At 36.4% G+C, this 23,599-nt stretch overlaps 1 protein-coding gene across 1 annotated transcript in view; it reads left to right on the top strand.

The window, feature by feature from the left end:
* The window catches only part of LNX2 (ligand of numb-protein X 2), a 90,870-nt gene that overhangs the window by 43,218 nt on the left and 24,053 nt on the right, over positions 1–23,599 (top strand). The window contains exon 3 of the mRNA XM_037058885.1: positions 12,464–12,973. Coding sequence (XP_036914780.1) covers positions 12,567–12,973 — 407 coding nt within the window. The 5' untranslated portion in view covers positions 12,464–12,566. The remainder of the gene's footprint in view (positions 1–12,463; positions 12,974–23,599) is intronic.

The following is a 23,599-nucleotide window of genomic DNA, read 5'->3' as shown; positions in this document are numbered from 1 at the left end:
CCCCCTGCTTAAAACATTTTATTTGATTTCTCTACAACATAGTCTCCTAATTTTCTTCCTAGCCACAATGGAAGAAAATTCCTCTCTCTTCCTCTTCAGCTTGGTTCCTCCCCATCCCCTGGGCTCATTATGTTGTAATGTCCCAAGGCTCCGTCCTCAGACCCCTTCTCTTCTCTACTTACACTCATCCACTCTGTACTAATGGCTTCAATGAGCTAATGGCTTTGCATACTATCTGTACACCAGTGCTTCCTAAATTTGTATCATCAGCCAGTCCTTTCCCTTGACATGCACCTGCATATTTATGCCTACTCAGTGTCTCTACGTGGAGGTCTAATAGGCATTCCAACTTTAACATGTTCAAACTTGAGCATGCTCACTCAGCCTACTCTCTTACAGACACGCACATCTCAGTTATGTTAATTCTATCTTTCTAATTCAGAACAAACACCTTGGAGCCATACCTGACTTCTGTCCCTACCATCAAACCATGCCACACCGTTTAGTTATCAACAAATCATACTGGTTTGTCATTCACACATATATATGTGTGTGTGTGTGTGTGTGTTGATAGAGATATATAGATATATCATCTCCCCAGAATTGAGTTACTTTTCAGTATCTCAACTCTGTCCACCCTGGTTCAATCTACCAACATCACCGTCTGCTAGAGGGATTGTCTAAGCCACTAGAGTTCTTTGTTCTTTTTAAAATATGTTTCATTGGTTGTACTATTACAGTTGTACCAATTTTCCCTTTTTGCCCCCCTCTGCCCAGTACCCCCATTCCCTCCAGCAATCCACTCCCCGCCTTAGTTCATGTCCATGGGTCTTGCATATAAGTTCTATGGCTTCTCAATTTCCTATACTATTCATAACATACCCATGTCTATTTTGTATCTGCCTATTATGCTTCTTAATCCCTGTACCTTTTTGGCCACTCTCCCCACTCCCCCTCCCAGCTATTTAGAGTTCTGAGTGAAGGGTATGGCAATAATGAAAAAAGGCAAAACAGGAAGTCATTGCAGTAGGCTTCTAGTTGCTTCTGCTTTTAGCCCATTCAGATTAATGTCAACATAGCATCCAGAGAAACCCTGTTAAGATTTGTAGAGTAGAAGCCAAAGTTCTTTGAAGCCCTGCAAGATTTAGTAAGGCCCAGTTACCATTCTGACCTGTTCTCTCCGCTTTGTTGATTTCATCCACACTGGCTTCCTTGCTGTTTGTTGAACACACCAGCCATATTTTCACCTCAGGGCCTTTACACTTACTTTATTTGTCTATAATAGTCATTTTTACACCAGATACCTGCGTGGCTTTCTACTTTCTTCTTTTTGGTTTTAACTCAAGCGCCACCTTCACGGTCACTTTTTCCCTGATCATCCTATTTGAAAAGTTCTTCTTCTCCCACTACTGTCTTTCCTTTCTTGCTTTCTTTTTCTTTGTAGCACATTTCACCATATAAAATGCTACCTATTTCGTTTCATATTCTTGTGTAGTATTTATCCTCTGGAGACTCCCACTCCCACTCAAAATATAAGCTTCATGAGGGCCAGGATTTTTGTCATTGTTCAGTGCTGACCTCCCAGCTCTGTAACAGTGCCAGGCACGTAGGACATTCGTAACAACCTGAGTGAATGAATGGTTGGGAAGAAGGGGGAGGGTTGGTGGAGAAGCATATGGACAGCAGACACAGGGATGGGTGGATGGGTGGGTGGGTGGATGGATGGATGGATGGAAAAGAGGAAGGATGGAGGATGAATTGGAGGTCAGGTTTGAAGGTTAGGAAGAAGAATAGTTAGTTTAATTTTGAATATATTTTGTTTGTAAAAGTTTCCTAATCGATATGTCAAAAAGGCAGCTAATAACTACATAACATGTAAAACCTGAGGTTTTGTTTGAATCAATCAGTTTGTAAAACATGGGAAAGTAATATAATTTGCAGTGCATTGTTAATCATCCTAGTGATTTAATATAACACAGCCTCTTTGTATTTCTGGCTTTACAATACAAATACTTATTTCTAGTCATGTAACATTAGATATTTATATTTTTGAAGGGCTATTTTATTTGTGTTATATCTGAGTCTGGGTGATGAGTAACAATATATTAAGGATTTTCTTTTAATTTTGCTCAGTATTAGAACTACAATGTACATAACTCGGAAAAGTCATTTTAATAAATTAGAAGGACCTCTGGCAACACAAGAGAATCATTCTGGATAAATACCAAGGCTACCAAGGCTTTGGGTCCTTCCCATGATGCCAGTGTCTGCTTAGGTTAATCTTGAGAAAGCAGAGATTGGATCCATTCAGTGATGATCTTTTGAAGTCTGGCCCAAAGTCATTTTTGATCTGATAATTTATATATATATACATATAAAGTTATAACTGGACAAATTTAGCATCTTAATGCATGTTTTAAGTATTGGTGTCACTGATTAGCCTGGAAAACTGCAGCATTTAAATTTCCTATATCATCTCCATAGTTAAGATAATGAAGTTCTTGAATCTTAATTATTAGTGGTACCACCATCATAAAGCCTATCCTGACTGTGGTTCCATTTCATTTATTTTACTGTGTAAGTTCGATCACAGAATAGCGATGTCTTGGTGATATCTTTGCATGTATTGAGAGAAATAAGGCTGAAAAGTTTGTTACTTTTCTGTAGCTGTAGGGATTTTATGGAAAAATGTAAGATTGACTCTGGAGCAAAATCTGCCATCTAAAACTATCTATTTATCCTACTAAGAATTATTGTGCTCATCTTAAAAAAGAAAAAGCAAACCAACCAACCATGTTAGTCCCTTAGAACAAGGTAGCAGCATCTTCTAAATAGCATCTTATTGGGAACCAGGAAAGAAAGTTATTTTTGTCCTACAGCATTGTTATCCTATGTCATAATACTGTAATAAAAATTAGATGTTCAACAATTTAGCTAGCACTGCTCTCTTCTATATACACTTGTCTGCAAAGATAAAAAATTTCTTAGGTTAGGATATTTAAAGTGTCCAGTACTTGGAAGATCAAACAGACAAAAAAAAGAAAGAAAGAGAAATGCTCACAGAAAACCCCTCCTGATAAGCTTTGCATTTAGATAATTTTTATAGTAATTACAATGCTGGGTACCAATAAAGGAAAAAAGTTTGTTCTATTTTGGGGTGGGGGAAGAATCATGGAATTTGGGGTCTGTAAGTAACTGTAGAGTTGATCTAGGAGTGACCACTAATACATAGGTTAAGACAGTGGATGACTAAAGAGGTGGAGTGCTGAGCCCGCGTGGCCTGGCTATTGGTTGCAGATTTCAGAGTCTGTTCCGGGCCTCCTAATGACCGGTCTAGTGGGAGGGGTCTGCCCAACAGTCCAGCTTGTTCATTCTTATCTGTATCATCCTTTACCATCATCAGTCTAATCTTAAATTGTGTGATGAGGCTTTGTGGCTTGTAAAAGGTTTTTCTGGCAGCCTAACATCTTTAGCCTCACAGTAATTCTACCCTTTCTCTTTTATACATGAGAAAGTTGAGATCTGTAGATATTTACGTGCTATGACACATGATGTCACATTGCTAGTGAGTGAGTGGCAGAACCACATTTTGAACTCAGGTCTCTTACTGCACAATCAGTGCTTTTTGAGGCCCTTTCTGCCTTGCATAATTAAGAGTTAATTGAGAAATTATGACTCACAGTTATAGAAATTGGAGAGTGAAAAGACCTCGAGAATAAGCATTTATCAATCACTGGAAAACAGATGTTTTCTAAATTTACTGTGGAAATTTAAAAAACAAGTGTTTTATAAGTTTGAAAGATTTTTATCTTTTAGAAGAAAATAGATTTTTTTTTTGCTTTATTAAAATCAAGCCTTGCATCTGAATGTAATATGAAGATGTATTTAAATAATATGTAGCAGATAAACTTCACATGCAACGAAACCAAATCAGCGAGAACTAGTTTCCCTCACCACTCACATAGTATCTTTTACATATTGTACAACACATGTGGTATGTGACATTCTCTAAGGCACTGAAATTGTCCCAACTCAGGTGGCTGGTGAGGAATGCTGCTGGGAAGAGCCCACATGTTATAGGCGTGTCTTTCCTGGAATGCAGTTCTTTTCACAGAGGTCTTCCCTTATTGGCCGAGGTGTGGCTGAATAGTCAGCAGTGTGGAAATGTTTAGTATTTCACGTGGTGTATTTCCTTTTTGAAATAGTTTTATATCAGTTGTTTTTAAATTATTCTTAAGTAACATAATTTAGTATAATTAAAAATATGTAACTTCAGTATAACTATCTCAGTCTACAGGAGTTGGGCAGGTAATCCAGTTTAGTCTTTGCCCTTATCTTTTTGCATTAAAAAAAAAGTTTTTCACCATAATTTCATGGTTCAAAATTAGAAGAACTAAAGGTAGGACACTTAAAATTTATGTCCCTACTGGCCACAACTTAACCTCCTTCTTAATAGAATGTTTAAGGGATTATTAAAGTTCTCAAAAACAATACCTAACAGATGTTGAGATTACAAAGTAAGGATACATGCGCTGGCTGGTATGGCTCAGTGGATTGGGTGGCGACCTGTGAACAAAATGTTACTGGTTCGATTCCCAGTCAGGGCACATGCCTGGGTTGCAGGCCAGCTCCCCCATTTGGGGGCATGTGAGAGGCAACCACACATTGATGTTTCTCTCCATCTCTTTCTCCTTCCCTTCCATTCCCTAAAAATAAATAAATAAAACCTTGAAAAAAATAAATATTCTGCAGTGAGTATTTTATTGTATCTAAAAAGCTACAGAATTGTAAGAATTGTAGAGCTAGATTTAAACTGCATGTGTGTGTGTGTGGGGGGGGGGGTCAGTTACTATTTAAGCGTAGCTGGTAGAGTATAGCCAAGTAGCTAAGGCACCAGAAAATTTTATATATATATATATCATACCAGTGCATAGAAGACATTGGATAAACATGTGGTGAATGAAAGAATGAGCTGTAGTGACCCAGCTGTCCAACTGGCATAGAGCTTAAGGCCTAAGTCTCATAGCTTCTAGCATTTTTTGCTTAACTTACCAATTTCCTAGATTATTAAATAGAGTACATCTAACCACAAGTAGCATCTTAAGAATTTTAAAGTGTTTTTTCAAATATTTTCACTTGCTAAAATGGGGTAGGAGATAAATAGCTAAGTATGCTCAATTATAATTTTATGTGGAAATGAGAGAATTATAGAGTATAAATATGGGATCATTGGAAACTGATATTTGATAGTTTTCCAAGTGATAGGCAGTAGGAAATAGTTTTGATTCATGTATAGAATTTATGTAAGGCTCTCCTATAATATGCTAAATATTTCTACACAGTGCAATATCCAGATACTCTTCTTCCAGCAGGAAAAGATTCCAGGGGGAACTTTATTCCAAGAGGGACAGACTCCTCCAATATGGACTCATCTCAACATTTTGCCTTTTTGGGTTTTGTCTTTTTTAAAAATAGTGTTGGTTATTTTGTTACTTTTTAGTGCTCTGTACAGGTTCTCAGACTGTGTCCCAGGACCCCCTGTTCTCTTTTATTGGGATCACAAGGTCAAAACTTCTCCTGAGGTGTTGTCTGCCTTTTCCACTCTCATTCTCATCCTGTGGAGGTTCTTAGGGGGTACCTGGCATGTGATCTCAAAACAGACTGAAAACAAAAACAGATTTAAGACTGCAGATTTGCAAAAATGTAAAACAATGGCTCTCTCCTAACTATGTCTATTTTGAAAGAAGTTATTTTTCATAAAAAAAGTGAACATGGGTTTATTGTTTAATTAACAGATGAATATTTAAATATTTAACTGATTAAATTAATTGCATTGCCATTTCAGGAATGTTATACAAATGGAACAATTACAGCATGCAACCTTTTAGAACTGGCTTTTTCACTCAACATAATTCTCTGGAGATTCATTCATGCAGGTTTTTATGAGTATCCATAGTTCATTCCTTTTTATCACTGAGTAATATTTCATAATATGGATGTACCATAGTTTTGTAAACATCAACTGTTGAAGGACATCTGGATTGTGTCTAGTTTTTGACATTACAAATATAGCTGTAGAGGTTTTTGTGCGAATATAAATTTTCATTTTTCTGGGATAAATATTCAGGAGCTTGGTTGCTGAATTGTGTTGTAGTTGCATGTTAGTTTTTTTTAAGAAACTACCAAGCTTACCCGGACTGGTGTGGCTCAGTTGGTTGAAGTATTGTCTTGTAACCTTCAAAGGTTGTAAGTTCAATTCCCAGTCAGGGCACACACCTAGGTTTCAGGTTCTATCCCTGATCTGGGCACATACGGGAGACAACTGATTGGTGCTTCTCCCTTGCATCGATGTTTCTCTCTTTTCCTTTCTCTCTCTTTAGAAGCAATGAAAAAATATCCTTGGGTAAGGATTAAAAAAAAACCCCAAAACAAAAAGAAACTGTCAAGCTTGTCCAGGGTGAATAAAGGAACCCTTAGGTTTAAAAGTTTGATGACCACTGCTTTATGCAAAGACAGCTATCATGAACATAATATGATAATGTTTTATTATATTAATATCAAGTATTTTTCTCAGATGTTTGAAGATTAAAGGGAGTGCTAGGTTATATTTTATAATCACAGGGAAGGGTTAGTTTACTACTCATAACTGGATTAGGTAGAAAAACAATATGTCAGCTGTTTTGCAGTGCCACAAATAAATGTGCTTGTTAATGTGTTCTCTTCTATATTTATATAGGATGGGGCAAAAGTAGGTTTATAATTGTCTGTATGGAAAACAGTACAATAGTTAATAAATAACAATACATGAGTAAACTGTTTTGTATGATCACAACTGTAAACCTACTTTTGCCCACCTCCCGTGCATTTGCACATTTCAGAACTAATCTACATTTTAGTCTCAAGTATGAGCCTGAGAACAATTTTTTTAATGCTTATGCATTATAACATGTGCCAAGAACTGGGAACAGAAGAAATAAAATAGACACTTTTGTGTTTACCCTCAGAGAGGTGAGAAGATAGTAAGAGTGAGTACAAACGCAGTGGTTGCCGAGATGCAGGCGTGTGTAAAGAGCAGCAGGAGACTGCAGTGCTAAGGGGGATGAGCCCAAGAGGAGGAAGGAGACAGATAGGATTGGACAGAGCAGGTGGAGTTCGACCTCAGAGTGAATAGGAGTTTATCAGGAGGAGCACCAGAGCAGAGGGTGTTCCTAGACTCTTGGCATTGGGGAATCAAAGGGTGTTTCCCATCTAACTACAGTTGGTAGTAATACTTGACTCATTGTCTGTTATCCTGGGCTGGATCTCTCAAGTTAGGGCCAGTGATGACTCTTTCACTCTGAATCAAAAATAACATTAAGAGAAATGATCTGAATGGTATATAGTTTTGGAGTGGGCAAATTAACTGTGAAAACCATACTTCTTTCTTAGAGTCTGTGATGCACCCAGATCTTATACTACAATCCAGGAAATGCAAGCATGTTACTCATAACTGGATTAGGTAGTAAACCATGTTTTATACTTCCCTTTTCATTGTACTGGCTCCATTTCAAGATACTATTTAAAATGTGTTATAATATTCTCAGCCAATTTAATAATTTCCATGTCTTTACTATCCCTGTAATATTAGCTAAACAGATAATGTAGTGTGTAAAGATACACACTAAGCTATATTTTACATTTTGGAAAATGTTTAAGACTATTATTTACTTGTATTTTAATATTTCTAATTGTGCTCATAGAATATCTGAAATCAAAATTATATAAACATGGGCATATCCTTCAATTTACACAGATGTATTTCTGGTCACCTGACCTTACCAAGAGTGAGCAAGCATATTGTCTCTCACTTGGTCATTCTGCATTTACTGAACTTCTCCCATCTGGGATGCCAGCTCTTACGGAGGGATGAAAGTGGGGGCTGCAGCGTGAGAAGTAGTCCAGGGCATTGCAGAGGACATGCACACAAGGTAGAAATAAAACCATCCGCCTGGATTGGGAATAGAGGCTGGGACTGGGGGTTGGAAGGAAAGCCAGGGTCAGGCTACTTTCGTCCTTGACAAACTCACACTGAGGCGTTCATGAAATACTTTACCTTGTCTCTGTAATTATCAGATTTACAGTTGGGTTATTTTGAAGCAAGAAAGGACTGGATTTACCTTTGGTTTTCTCTTAGTATGTAATTTTACATTGTATGGCTTGGGGCAAATCAAAATCTGTTTAAACTCTTTAATAATAGTAATAATAGCTAACGCTTATACAGCACCTATTATGTGTCAGGTGTGCGCACACATAGATTTATTATTACTGCCATTTCACAGATGAGAAGGTAACATCTAGTAAGGTCACAAAACTAGTAATTGACAGAGGAAGGATTTGAATCCTCACAGAGTGCCCGAGCCACCAAGGTATGTTCTTAATCCTTATGCTATATGGCCTTGCAGGTCTTTAATCAATATTCATATACATGTGTTAGTGGTCTACCCATGATAATTTTTCACTTAATGTTTGTTTCAAGGTAACAGAGGTTATTTCAGGCTGGAGATCATGCGGTTGTTATTTGGTATTTGAAATGGGAACATGCAAGTTCTTTATCTTCTTGAAAAGATTTTGTGATAAAATGAAAATAATCAAAGAGCTAAGTTATTTATAGATTTATAAAATAGCTAAAACATAATAGTCTAAAGAGAAATGCTTTCTTAGTCGTTATGTGGGAGGCTAGAATTGCAGTACATTTTCTTGAGGAAAGGAATAATTAGAATAACCACAAACAAAGAAGACCAAAGGATATATACATTTTCTTGCAAATCAAATAGAAAACAAGTCTGTAAACATTCTGTGTTAAGTACCTGGGTTGAAGCAGCAATCTGCCTGAGATAAATAATATTTATCTTTAATTTCACATACCTTTCCCTGATGTTTAAAAAGTTAATGATGCTCAGAGGGTAAAGAATCCCCGTAAGTTACAAAATACGAGGAGTGTCTACTCTGTTAATGTTGGCAGTGGTAGGAGTCTTGATCACAGGCTGCTCTTGTTGTCACTATACTAAGTAGTTTTTAAAAACACAATTTATTCACAGTCAGCAATCCCATCTGAATCTTCTCTCACCCTGTCATAATTCATAACAGTTCTTGTTAAATCTGGTAAGATGTTATGCTGTTTTTCAATAAATATGCCAAATAAAATAGCAAATGCATATATGTGATTGGAGGAGAGTTTTATCATTAAAACAAATACTATTGTGTTAACATGGCATTCTGGCCTTGTTGTCCTTGAAACAGGAACACTGAGCCTTATAATTACTCTGCCCCAAGTACATTTTCTTTGCCTCGGAGGTCTTGATCTGCTCCATATTCCCTGAATGTATGTGCACTCTCAAGCTCCTGTGACTTAGCATTGAGATGTCCTTGTCCATTCCTGTCACAACACAGCAGTTCCTATTTTTCCCCTTTTGAAAGTTTTTCCAGCCATAAAGCCAAACTTAGACACCAGTTCTCCCCACCTTTCTCTGTATCCACATAGCATCATCCTGTGCATAACTTCCTCCGAGTTCTTATCACTGTATTTTGCCGTGTATAATGCATACTTTTTGCCTAAAGTTTTGAAGGAAAAATAAGGACATGCATTATACATGGGTAGTAGTAATTCCATATCTGTATAAATGTTTTCAATTCTTTTATTTATATTTATGCATTAAAAGTGCAACTCTAGGAAGCCATAACAATACCTGTAAACAAAATAATACCTTGGAATATAACAATCAGTTTTGTTTCTAAATATAAATAAATACATAATTAAATTAAAAAATTAAAACGAAAGTTTTTTTCTGAAAGTTTGGCCAAAAATACGTGGATGTGCATTATACATAGGAATGCATTATACACAGCAAAATACAGTACATCATTTTAATAATGGGTTTCCTTAACCATCTTCTCCCTACTTCTCTGCCCTTGTTCAATGTTTAGCACATGCTAGACACTGTAAATATTTACAAAAGAATGAATAGAGAGTTGCTGCCTTTAGAGTCAACCTTTTAACCCCTGGTGCTGCAGCAGCAGGAATCTGGAAACCCTTATCTGAGGAGAGCATCCCTCGCTAGGCCCTCATTAAACTGGGGTAGGCTGTTGTGAGAGTCCTGGGTTGGAGAGGGGACAGACACATGCATGTGCATTTGTGCACACACACAACCCACTGCTGCTCTGAGTAACCCACAACAAATGGAAATGTGGAATGATATGAGGTAGAAGTGAAATTTATAACATATCTGTCGAATTACAGCAGGTTTGACTTTTAGTGGTATTAAATACTCTTTTTTTTTATTGTTCAAGTACAGTTTTCTGTCTTTTACTCCCATCCCAGCCCAAATACTCTTATATTTTATGAAGTTTGCATAGATGTTGTTTTTATACACTATGCAGATTTATCTTTCTATAATCTGTCTTATATGGAGAGAATATTAAAGTCATGCATATTTTGAAATCCATTTATCCCCATTTATAGTGCAGAGCAGAGCAAAGGTCATTTTTTTTAACATACACTGAATTATGCTTGAGACTACATTTTGAAGGTATAATCTTTAGTCTTATAAATGCATAAAATCAGTCAGAAGAAAAGAACCATGACTGGGATTGCCAATGCAAATGTATTACATGCTATATACCTCAAATTAGATTAGTAGCATACTATGTAGATTAATTGGCTTTAAGACAATCGTTGAGGTCTAGAGACTTCCAGCCAAGGTGGAAGCATAGGCAGATACACTTTACCTCCTCTCACAAATAAAAGAAGGACAACAAATTTAAAAACAAAATATAACCAGAACTGACAGAAAATTGAACTGTATAGAAGTTTGACGACCAAGGAGTTGAAGAGGAAACAGACTGGTAGGAGAAGTGGAGACAGGCAGTGGAGACAGGCAGCTGGGGCAGAGAGGACTCGAGGCAAGATGGCAGCTCACACGTACACCGGTAGGTTGAACATTTGCTTATGGATAAACTGGGAGGAACAACTGGAGAGTGAGACAAACCATGCAACCCAGGGTTCCAGTGTGGGGAAATAAAGCCTCAAACCTCTCACTGAAAAATCCTGTGAGAATCCTTTGAAACAAGAGTTCAAAAAAATGAGGAGAGGCTTAGGAACCTCTGGGACAAGGGGTGCCAGGAGAAGAGGAACAGCAAGAAATCGAACACTTATTTGAACAAATAATGAAGGAGAACTTCTCTAATTTGGCAAAGGAAATAGACTTCCAGGAAGTCCAAGAAGCTCAGAGAGTCCCAAAGAAGTTGGACCCAAGGAAACACATACCAAGGCACATCATAATTACATTACCCAAGATTAAAGATAAGGAGAGAATCTTAAAAGCAGCAAGAGAAAAGGAGACAGTTACCTACAAAGGAGTTTCCATTAGACTTTCAGCTGATTTCTCAAAAGAAACCTTGCAGGCAAGAAGGGGCTGGGAAGAAGTATTTCAAGTCATGAAAGGCAAGGACCTCCAAGATTACTCTATCCAGCAAAGCTATTATTTAGAATGGAAGGGCAGATAAAGTGCTTCCCAGATAAGGTCAAGTTAAAGGAGTTCATCATCACCCAGCCCTTATTATATGAAATGTTAAAGGGGGTAACGTTTAACATTTGAAATGTTATCTAAGAAAAATAAGATAAAAAATATGAACAGTAAAATGACAATGAACTTACAGCTATCAACAACCAAACCTAAAATAACAAAAACAAACTAAGCAAACACCTAGAACAGGAACAGATTCACAGAAATGGAGATCACATGGAGGGTTATCAGAGAGGAGGAGGATGGGGGCAAATGGGGGAAAAGGTAAAGGGAATAAGCATAAATGGCTACAAAATAGACAGGGGGAGCGTGTTAAGCATAGTATGGGAAATGGAGAAGCCAAAAAACTCAACATGTATGACCCATGGACATGAACTAAGGTGGGGGAATGATGTGTGTGTGGGGGGGGATACAGTGTGGAAGGAAATGGAAGAAGAAATGGGACAATTGTAATAGCATAATCAATAAAATATTTTTAAAAATTATTGAGCTGTGATATATTTGGGGATTTCACTTAGTAAAGCAAATTGTTTCTTATGTTACATCACGTAATACATGGCATCTTTGCTTTTAATCACAGTTTTGTTTTCATGGAGAACTTGGAAGTGTAAGGTATTCTTAGCCAACTAGTAAATTAATTTCATTTTTACATTTTATGACTAATTCATTACCTGTTCTAAATTTTATTGATTTGTTTTTTGCTTTAATTTTTGAAAAACTTTTATAATATTTTAAAATTACAGTTCATATTCTACTTTATCATCTTTACTGTAAATCCAACATGATCTAATTTTTATTTTATTTTTTTACTAAAACAGAAGTTGACTAGTAATATTCTGTTGATACTTTTAGCCTATCCTGATAGATATTAATTACTTTTTTGGTTTATTTTGTTTATTTAGAAACCCGTGGTTTTAGTCCAATATCATCTACTAAAGGAAGCCAGACCTGAAATGGAAGTGGAAATCTAACCAATGAAGCCACAGAACCTACAGTTGATTCACAATGGGAACAACAAGTGATGAGATGGTGTCTATGGACCACACCTGCTCTTCCTCCTTCAATCCTCTGTGTTTTGAATGTGGCCAGCAGCACTGGACAAGGGAGAATCACTTGTATAATTACCAGAATGAAGTGGACGATGACCTGGTCTGCCATATTTGCCTTCAGCCTCTGCTCCAGCCACTGGATACCCCCTGTGGACACACATTCTGCTGCAAGTGCCTCAGAAACTTCTTGCAAGAGAAGGATTTCTGTCCATTGGACCGCAAAAGACTTCACTTTAAGTCGTGTAAGAAGTCTAGTATTCTAGTTCATAAACTCCTGGACAAATTATTAGTGTCATGTCCATTTTCTTCCATGTGCCAAGATGTAATGCAACGCTGTGACCTGGAGGCACATCTTAAAAACAGGTAAGTGAAAAATAAGCAAGAGTGAGAAGTAATTCTAGGTTTTATTAAACAGTCGGTCAAACAAACAAAAACTTGATAAAAAAATGCCAAGGCATCAATAAATAATTGGACAAATAGAATATAAGAGATAGAATAAATAAATAAGTTGTATGGAATAGTATGTAACATTAGTATTTATCAAAAACATGAATATAAAAACTACAGCAAGGAAGTACCATTTTATACCTATTAATATTTTTGCTGGTTTAATATGAAACTGATATATTTACATGGGTAATGAGATACTCATTTTTATAAGACAGTTTGGCAATTTCTTTAGAATAAATATAATTATCCTTTTATTTAGCTTATTATCCTAAGAAAATAATGCAAAAAAAGGGAAAAGGAAAAATTGTAAGGATGTTCATTGCAACACTGTATTCAGTAAATTGAAGTTGACCTATTTAATAGAAGAGGAGGAGGTACAAGGATGATACTACATCAACTCAATGGGATATTTTTTTAAAAGATTTTATTTATTTACCTTTTTTTAGAGAGGGGGAAGGGAGGGGATAAGAGGGGGAGATAAACAATGTATGAGCGATACATCGATGGGACGCTTTCAACAAGAAGCCTGGCCTGCGACCCAGGCATGTGCCCTGACTGGGAATCCAACCAGCGATCTTTTGGCTCTCAGGCCAGCATTCAATCCACTGAGCCATACCAGCCAGGGGCGTTCAATCCACTGAGCCATACCAGCCAGGGCTCAATAGGATGTGATGCAGCCAATAAAAATGATAATTTTGATGTAACATGAAAATGGGTACATATGATTTTATTTACCTAAGATCTGATAAAGATTCAGTGTTCAGGAACTAGTCTGAACAAGAAGCTTTAAAACAGCTAATGATTATTTTTGTTCTACAAATAAAAACTTTTTAAAAGGTTAAGTACTTTAGTTAAATGATTATTTAGTGAGTTTTATCATTTAACTTTGGTAAAATTCTTGATCTTTAAAATTATTTAAACCCCTAGGAAGGATTAAAATATATTGCATGTCTTAAGTAGGTTGAATCACATCAAGTGACAGAAATAAATGTATTGATTTATACATTTCAAAGTTAAGCCAGTTGACAGTGTAAAGCTGTGGTTATTTTCAGTTTTGTGAAAACAATGCACAGTAGTATTATACAGGGTGGGGCAAAAATAGGTTTATGGTTGTTTATGTGGAAAATAATACAATAATTAATAAATAATAATACAAGAATAGACCGTGTGTTGTGTGTTCATGACTGTAAACCTACTTTTGCCCCACCCTGTATATTGAGTTTAAAAATAACATTGTAAGTTTGGTATAGAAAAGCTTGTCATTATACTCATGCATAATATCACAGAATCGAAGGTTATCTAATCTAATCCCCTCATTTTACAAATCAGGAAACTGAGTCACAAAGACTTAGAGATAGTTAATGATGTAGTTAGACTTGAACTTCAATGTTATCATTCTGATACACTATGCTGACTTTTCCACAGGTTGAATCATATTTTCTACTGCTGTGTGGTAGTAAAAAGTTTCATACTCACAGTAGTATACACATTCACTCTGTTCCTAAATATCAGTGTTATAAAGTGAGCTTACTCCTGAAAAAGAATTAAGATACATGAGAAAGAATGAGATGTTATTAAAAATTTCAGAAACAGGAAGATGTACAGATAAATAGCTTAAATCTAAGCTGTATTATTCTAAAATAAGCCAAGAAAAAGTTTGAAATGTATGTAGGCTTGGGTTTTTGTGCACCCTCAGTCAGTTACCAGCAGGCAGAGAATCCCATCTACAGACCTTCCAGAAATGGACACCAGACTTTGCAATATGCCGATCTGGGTCAGGCCTAAATACAGCAGAGGTTGAAGAGTACTTTAGGCTTTTCTTATTTCTCTTGGAAGAACTGTTCTCTTTTGGGGGGAGGTTCTTTTGTAAGTCTTTTATGAACATCACTCATGCAATGTTAAAGGAAATGAGCAGAGTCTCAATTCAGTTACTAATTATTTTGATAACAGTGATACAAATTTCATAAATTTTTAGGGATATTCTCATCACTAAAATGTATACAAGAGTTTAATACAGGTATACACCATATTATTGTGCTTTGTTTTACTGTGCTTTACAGATGTCATGAGGGTTTTTTGTTGTTGTTTTGTTTTGTTTTACAAATTGAAGGCAAGATGCTCCACCAGCAGAAAGATGTAGCTCGCTTTATTGTGAGACTTGCTTTATTGTGGTGGCCTGGAACCAAGCCCACAGTCTCTCTGAGGTCTGCCAGTGTGTAGTTGAAGTTTCACTAGTATTCTCCATCAAGCTGTCTATGTTGGGGATGTAAAAATTCAGGAATTGCAAACTGTTCTCTCAGTTATAGGCTGATAAAGGCTAACCAGTTATGCCTAGGTAAAAGTTCCATTTTCCAAGTGTGCTTATTAATATTTCAGCTAATAATTTAATCATTTCCAAAGTGTCTTAGGCCTATATTGTGAAAGATACATTGAAACATGTGAATGATTTGAAAAGATGGGTGATTTGATTGATATACGGACCTAAGAGTAACTATTGATTATTATAAATAAAAAGGTAAATTGTAAAGTACAATTTTTATATCTCATTGAATAGATGTATATTTAATGGCCTGGCCTTTCTCTAGTTTCTCAATTAAAAATGTGGAAATTCAGATACAAATGGTTATTATCCATCACTTACTGCTAAATAATATGTAGTTCATTTTGACCTTTCAGCAAATATTTATTATCTACTATGTGCCAGATACTGTTCTAGTTGTTAAGCAGTCTCTGTAAACTGATAGATAGCAGGTTAGTCTACTGCTGGGTTGTAAATTTCTTCAGGTCAAGGACCTTGTCTTTACCAGTCTTTGAATTCCCTTGTCCAGAGTTGACACTCACCTAATGTTTGTTCAGTTACATTGTTAACCTATGTTCTGGTTCTCCATTGCTGGGAACTTAACCACCCCAAATATAGTGACATGAAACAAACATTTGATTCTGTTCATGCATCTGTGAGTCATAGAGGCAGGCAGGGTTCACCAGCCATGGCTTGCCTTTTTCCTTAAATCTGGGCCACACTTGGGAAGAACTAAAAGACAGGGAACTGCAACAGCTGGAACTGGAAAAGCTACTGCCAAGATGGCTGCTTTATTCACATGTCTGCCACCTCGATGGAGGTAACTAAACGAATGGGCTCAGCTAGGACTTGTCAGCTGGAGAGCCTGTAGGTAGCTTCTCCTGTCTGGCGGCCTCAGGGTATTTCAAGTTCTTACATGACACTCAGTGTTCTAGTGAATAAGCAGAAGAAGTTGCATGGCCTTGTATGATTTAGCCTTGATGTCACATAGCATGTCTTACGCTGTTATTCTGTTTGAAGCTGTCCATCCAGGTGTAAGGAGAGGGGGCATAGGCTTCAATTTGTGATGGGAGGAGATAAAAATATTTGCAGCCATGTTTCAAAACCAAGAGAAACTAGCAACAAGAGTGATGTCATGAGGCACAGAATATAATTATGAATGTGGCTCTCTGTATACAATTTCACTCATTTTTTAGGAATTAGTAATTTTTGTTGAAATGCATAAAACTTCAGTACCAACAACAATGATTCTTCTATAAAAGTTATGACTATCATGTGTCTTTTTTCTGGAATTTTTATGATGTGGAAATCTCTTAATTATTAGTAAAAATATAGCATTAGTGGTTTGCATAAATCTGCTAATTTTGTGTTTAAAATTACCTTCACTATTTGAATGAAATTCTATCTTTAAGAAATCTTCAGTTTGAGAACAGCTGACATTTTTGGCTACAGCTAAAAGTAAACTATTTATGAAAGATGAATGTGTTTTAAGTAAAATTACTAGTTATTAACAATTATATGTGGAAGAATTTTTTAAGTGTGTGACTGCCTTTATTTATTTATTTTTTAGTTTTACTGTGTTTTGTTTAATTGTTGTTCAAGTACAGTTTTCTGTCTTTTACTCCCATTCCGGCCCACCCCCCAGTGCTCCCCACCTCCCTCCCATTTCCACCCCCCTTAGTTGTTGTCCATGTGTCCTTTATACTAGTTCCTCTAAATCCCGTTTCCCCTGAAATTCCCTCCCCTCACCCCTCTGGTCACTGTCCCCCTGTTCTCTATTTCAGGGACTTTGGTTCTATTTTGCTTGCTTGTTTGTTTTGTTGTTTAGCTTCCTGTTAAAGGTGAGATCATATGGTATTTGAGGACATACAGAAGATCCAGAGACACATGAAAAGATGCTCAATATCACTAACTATCAGAGAGATGCAAATTAAAACTGCAGTGAGATACCACTTTACACTGGTCAGAATGGCCATCATAAACAAAGCAATAAACAAGTGTTGGAGAGGTTGTGGGGAAGAAGGGACCCCAGTTCACTGTTGATGGGATTGCAGACTGGTACAACCACTATGGAAAACAATATAGAATTTTCTCAGAATACTAAAAATGGACCTGCCTTTTGACCCAGCAATTCCAGTGCTAGGATTATATCCTAAGAACCCTAAAACACCAATCCCAAAGAACCTATGCACCCCAATGTTCATAGCAGCACAATTTACAGTAGCCAAGAGTTGGAAGCAACCTAGGTGCCCATCAGTAAATGAATGGATCAAAAAACTATGGTACATATACACAATGGAATTCTATGCAGCAGAAAGAAAGAAGGAGCTCCTTACCCTTTGCAACAGCATGGATGGAAATGGAAAACATTATGCTGAGTGAAATAAGCCAGGCATTGAAAGACAAAAACCATGAAGAATTTTAAAAGATATGGGAAAGTGCCCATCTTTGAAAGGAGAATTAAAGCTTTTAAGAAATACTCTGTATATTATACTCTGTATAATATACTCTGTATATTATATACCAAGCATGTAACATTTTAGTAATTACTTTGTGAAATTCTGCCAAGTACCATCAACTATAAAACATCCCTTCTACCCTGTTCTACCCCTCATTCCTGCCTCGCCTGCAACAATTCAGCATTTAAAGCTAATGGGAATTGGTAAATGTTATATTTTTGCTCTTAAATTGAGAATTGTGTCCTAGTTTATGACAAGGCTCAGAACCATTTTTTTTCCTCTGAAAAAACTTACATTTTAACAGTATTCTAAAAAGTGTGTACACTATAGAGGAAACCTTTATAGCAGTATTTTTTTCATGCTAAGATCTTTCCTAGATCATCAAATGGTTGTGGAGCCTTTATGGGTCGGGGTAGTCCGAGGCAAAGATTGTTCTTTTAAATTCACATATTAGCTTAGAGGAAAGTTTGAGTCTGGCACATTCTTATCAGCATTCTTTTCTCATATATAATGTGAAATATATATATATATATAAAAGCAAAGTTTAGTATCCAGAATATGTACAGAATTCTTAAATACTATATGATCTCACCCATAAGTGGAACCTAATCAACAAAACAAGTAAGCAAACAAAACATAACCAGAGACATTGAAATAAAGAACAAACTGACAGTAACCGGAGGGGGAGGAGGGAGGGGGATAGTGGGGGAAAGAAGGGGAAGGGTCATCAAGGAACATTGTATAAAGGACCCATGGACAAAGCCAAAGGGCGGTAGGTGGGAGGTGGCGAGGGGAAAATGGAAACCACTGTACTTGAATAACAAAAATAATTAAAATTAAAGTTTCTGAAAAGAAAAACAAACCAAAAAAAAAAAAATGAAGCCATTCGATTTTAACTTGGCAAAGGATTTGAATAGATATTTCCCCAAAGGTGATACTTGAATGGCCAATAAGAACATGAACAGATGCTCAAAATTATTAGTCCATTTTTATAATGGATTGTTCTGTTTTTGTAAGTTGTAAGCATTCTATGTATATTCTGGTTATAGACCCGTATTAAATATACAATTTGCAAATACTTTCTCTTGTTCTAGCAGTTTTATTTTCACTTTCTTATGTCCTTTCAAGGACAAACAAGTTTAATTTTTATGAAGCTCAGTTTAATCTATATTTTTCCTTGGTTTGTGTATGCTTTTGGTGTCATATCTAGGAAACCATTGCTGGCCCTTGCCAGGTAGCTCAGTTGGTTAGAAAGTCATCCCAACATGCCAAGGTTGTGGGTTCAATCCCTGGTCAGGGCACATATAAGAACCAACCAGCGAATGCATAAATGAGTGGAACAACAAATTGATGTTTCTGTCTCTCAAATAAATTTTTTTAAAAAACCACCATTGCCTACTGTAAGGTTTCAAAGATTCATACCTATGTTTTCTTTAAGACTTTCATAGTTTTTACTCTTATGTTTGGGTCTTTGATCCATTTTGAAGTAATTGTGATTGGAGAACATACTATGTATGACTCTTTATTCAATTTTATTGGGGCTTTTTTAATAGCCTAGCACATGTGGTCTATTCTGGAAAATGCTTCATGTGTACTCAGAAGAATGTGTATTTTTCTCTTGATGGATAGAGTGTTCTATGAGTCAAGGGTCCCCAGCCCCCAGGCTATGGACCGGTACCCGCCCATGGTGGGGGAGCAAGCAGAGCTTCACTGCATCACTGCCTGAGCTCCACCTCCTGTTGCCCTACCCGACCCCTCCCAACCAGTCCATGGGAAAATTGTCTTCCACCAAACTGGACCCCAGTGCCAAAGGTTGGGGACCACTGCTATAGGTATCTTCTGAGTCTGTTGATTTAGAGCACAGGTGACAAACACAAGGCCTGCGGGTGGAATCTGGCCCTCCACCTTGTCTCATCCTGCCTGGCGCCTTGTTTCTACTTGATGGCAGTGCCAAGCTCTCACTTACCTGTTAAGGAGTAGTTGCATTTACACAGTCCTAAAGTTACATTCAGCCCTTTGAAAGCAACTGCGAGGTTGATGTGGCCCTCAGTGAAAATGAGTTTGACACCCCTGATTTACAGTGATGTTGAAATCTCCTTTTTGTTGTTTGTATGCCTAGTTTTGTGTCTGTTATTGAAAGTAGAATATTGCAGTCTTAGACTACTATTACTGAGTTATCTATTTTTTCCTTTAATTCTGTAATTTTTGCTTCATGTATTTGAGGGTCTGCTGTGTTTATGTTTGTAATTATCATAACTTCTTGATAAATTGAAATTTTCATCATTGTAAAATGTTCTCATCACTAGAAATAATTTTTGTCTTTAAATCTATTGTATCTGAATTAGTGTACTCACCTAGCTCTCTTTAAGGTACTGTTTGCATGGTATATCTTTCTTTCCTTTTAATTTTAACCTATTTGTGTCTTTGAATCAAAAGTGTATGTCTTGTAAACAGCATATAGTTGATCATGTTTTCTTTTTAATCTGTTCTGTCAATCACTGACTTATAATTGGAATGTTTAATTCATTTGTATTTGATATAATTACTGATCAGGTAAGATTTATGTCTGCTGTTTTGCTATTTGTTTCTGTATCTCATTTCTGTTTGTTTCTCTATTCCTCCATTTCTTCCTTTTTTGTGTTAAATAGATATTTTTTAGTATGTCATCTTAATTCCTTTATTATTTCTGGGTTTTTTAAAATTATTTTTTAGGGATTGTGTTGGGGATTACAATTAATATTATAATTTTTAACCATATAGTTCACATTAATACTAGTTTGATTTCACTGGTATATAAAAACTTAACTTGCATATAGTTCCATTCCTTCCTCCCTCCTTTGTGCTGCTATACAAATTACATCTTTATGCATTATATACCTATCAAAACAGAATGATAATTATTACTTTGTGTGGCTGTCTTTTAAATCAGATAGGGCAAAAGAAAATCTGTAAGCCAAAAATACTTCAATGCTGTTTTTTAAAATATTTATCTATATAGTGGCTTTTACTAGTACTCTTTATTTCTTCATATGGGTTTAGTTACTGTCTAAAGTCCTTTCATACCAGCCTGAAAGACTTTAGTATTTCTTGTACACTAGGTCTGCTGGCAACAACTCTTCATTTCTGTTTATCTGGGAAAGTCTTCAGTTCTGATTTTGAAGGATAGTGTTGCTGGATATAGACTTCTTGGTAGAGTCTTTTTTTTTTCAGGTTTGAATGCGTCTTCCATGGTCTTCTGGCTTCCATGGTTTCTGAAGAACAGTCAGCTGCCAATCTTATTTAGGGTCATTTCTATGTGATATTTCTCTCTTGTTGCTTTCAAGATTCATCAAACTTGGGAAGATTCTGGTCATTTTGTATTAAAAAATTCTTTCTGTCCCTTTCTCTCTGACTCCTTTTGGGACTACCATTATATATATCTAATATAGATATAGATATATATTATATCTATAATATATAGATATTATAATATCTATAATATAGATATTATAATATCTATATATCTATAATATTAGATATAGATATTATATATCTATATCTATATATATAAGGGGACAGTCACCTACAAAGGAGTTCCCATCAGACTGTGAGCTGATTTCTCAAAAGAAAGCTTGCAGGCAAGAAGGGGCTGGGAAGAAGTATTCCGAGTCATGAAAGGCAAGGACCTGCATCCAAGATGACTCTATCCAGCAAAGCTAGCATTTAGAATGGAAAGGCAGATAAAGTGCTTCTCATATAAAGTCTTGATAGTGTCCCACAGTCCCACAGGTTCTTGAGGCTCTATCCATTTATTATTATTTTTTCTTTCTATTCCTAGACTGATAATATCAATTGATGTAATTCAAATTCACCGATCTTTCTTCTGCCTGTCCATATCTGCTGTGAGTTCTTCATTTCACTGTATTTCTTTAAATCCAGAATTTCTATTTGTTTTTTATCATTTACTTTAAATAACAAAATTTTTAATAATTTATTTTAGATTTCTTTATTGATATTTTTATTTGGTGACACATTCTCATATTTTCCTGTAGTTCTTTAGGCATGGTTCCTTTGTTCTTTGAACCCATTTGTATTTTATTTAAGTCATTGTCTGGTTCTAAGGCCAATATCTGGGCTTCCTCAAGGACAGTTTCTGCTGACTGCTGTTTTTCCTGTGTATGGGCTGTACTCATTGGGTGTTTTGCATGTTTTTAAAATTTTGATTGAACACTGGACATTTTAAATAGTATAATGTAGAAACTTTGGAAATCATATTCTTCTTTCTTTCTCTTCAAGATTTGGTTTTGCTGTCTATTGTTATTTGTTCACTAACATTTTTAAACTAATACTGCACAATTTCTGCTCAGTTTACTGTTCAGTTAATAAGTAGGATGGAGGATTCCTTAAATGCCGGTAACCAATAAATTTCCCAATCTTCATGCAGGATTCTGTGTTCCTGGTGGGCACACTTTCTACACTCAGGCAATAGACAGTTCCTCCTTAGCCCTCAGTTTGGCTTTCACAGAGTGTCAGCGTTAGCCACAAGTGAGAGCTTAGTGCCTTCTCATCGGTTTCCTACGCATGCACACAGCCTGGACGTATCAGAATCCCTGTGGACATTTCTTTCCCTAGTTTTTTGTTTGTTTGTTTTAAAGCTTTTTATTTTTTATTTTTTTAAATATTTTATTTATTCATTTTTAGAGAGAGGGGAAGAAAAGGAGAAAGAGAGGGAGAGAAACATCAATCTGTGGTTGCCTCTCACACACCCCCACCAGGGACCTGACCTGCAACCCAGGCATGTGCCCTGACTTGGAATCGAACCAGTGACCCTTCGGTTCACAGCCCGTGCTCAATCCACTGAGCTACACCAGCCCGGGCTAAAGCTTTTTTATTAGCCTTTTGTTTGACCCCCTCAGACAGCCACAATCTTAAACAATGGCCTCTAATTTTTTTTCAACAAATTCCCCCAGTGGAGAGGCTATTTGTACTAGGTGGGCTCCAAGTCAGGTTAGTTAAAGACAGCCTTACAAGTGGGGTCTTCAGGTAACCAAAAGGTCAGTTAATGACAGTTCTCTAGGAATGAGGCTTTGAAGGCATGCCAGTTGACCCCTCCAATGGCTTCCAAAGCCCTGATACCACTGTTACTGTGGGTGAATGCTTTTCCAGGCTTTTGTGGAGCTAGGGAGATGGGGATGGGGACAGGGCAAGTTCAAATGTCATAAAGCTCACTGCTTTTACTGAGATTCAGACATTTTTCTTGAATGAATGTGCTCTGGATTGCTACAGAACTTTGGCTAATTTCAAAAGCTAAGAAATAGCTCTTAAAAAGCTAAGAAATAGTTGTGTTTGAAAATTTTTTCACATTGCTTTATGGAGGAGAGTCTTCTCAGATACCCTTAATCTACAATTTTCACTGATGTCACTTGAATTGATTTTTGCATATTTTAATCAAGAACTATTTTTTACCATTTGTCTTATTTTTAGGATGCTCATATTCTTTGTTTCATTAAGTACTTCTCATTGTGCTGGGATTTAACATGCATCATTTTATTTTACTTATACTACTGTAACACACCACTGCCCGCAATACTGCCACTCATAATATAGTATATTCTGTTAACACTGTATGTGTCCTAATGTGAATCATTGTTATACCAGGGAATGATGCCGCTATATCATAAATTTTATGTAATTTTTCCTCCATAAGGAGAGATAGACTAATGGGAATGGAAGTATAGCCTTAAGCAAGAAAGGAAAAGTCCCTCAGTTTGGCTCAGGTTGCTGCAAGAACCTTTTGGTTTT

Source organism: Sturnira hondurensis, unplaced genomic scaffold (assembly GCF_014824575.4).
Source record: "Sturnira hondurensis isolate 20B ecotype Veracruz unplaced genomic scaffold, ASM1482457v3 Scaffold0010428, whole genome shotgun sequence".
Lineage (NCBI taxonomy): Eukaryota > Metazoa > Chordata > Mammalia > Chiroptera > Phyllostomidae > Sturnira > Sturnira hondurensis.
Note: the sequence above shows the minus strand (reverse complement) of the source record. Positions and strands in the feature narration are given on the sequence as shown.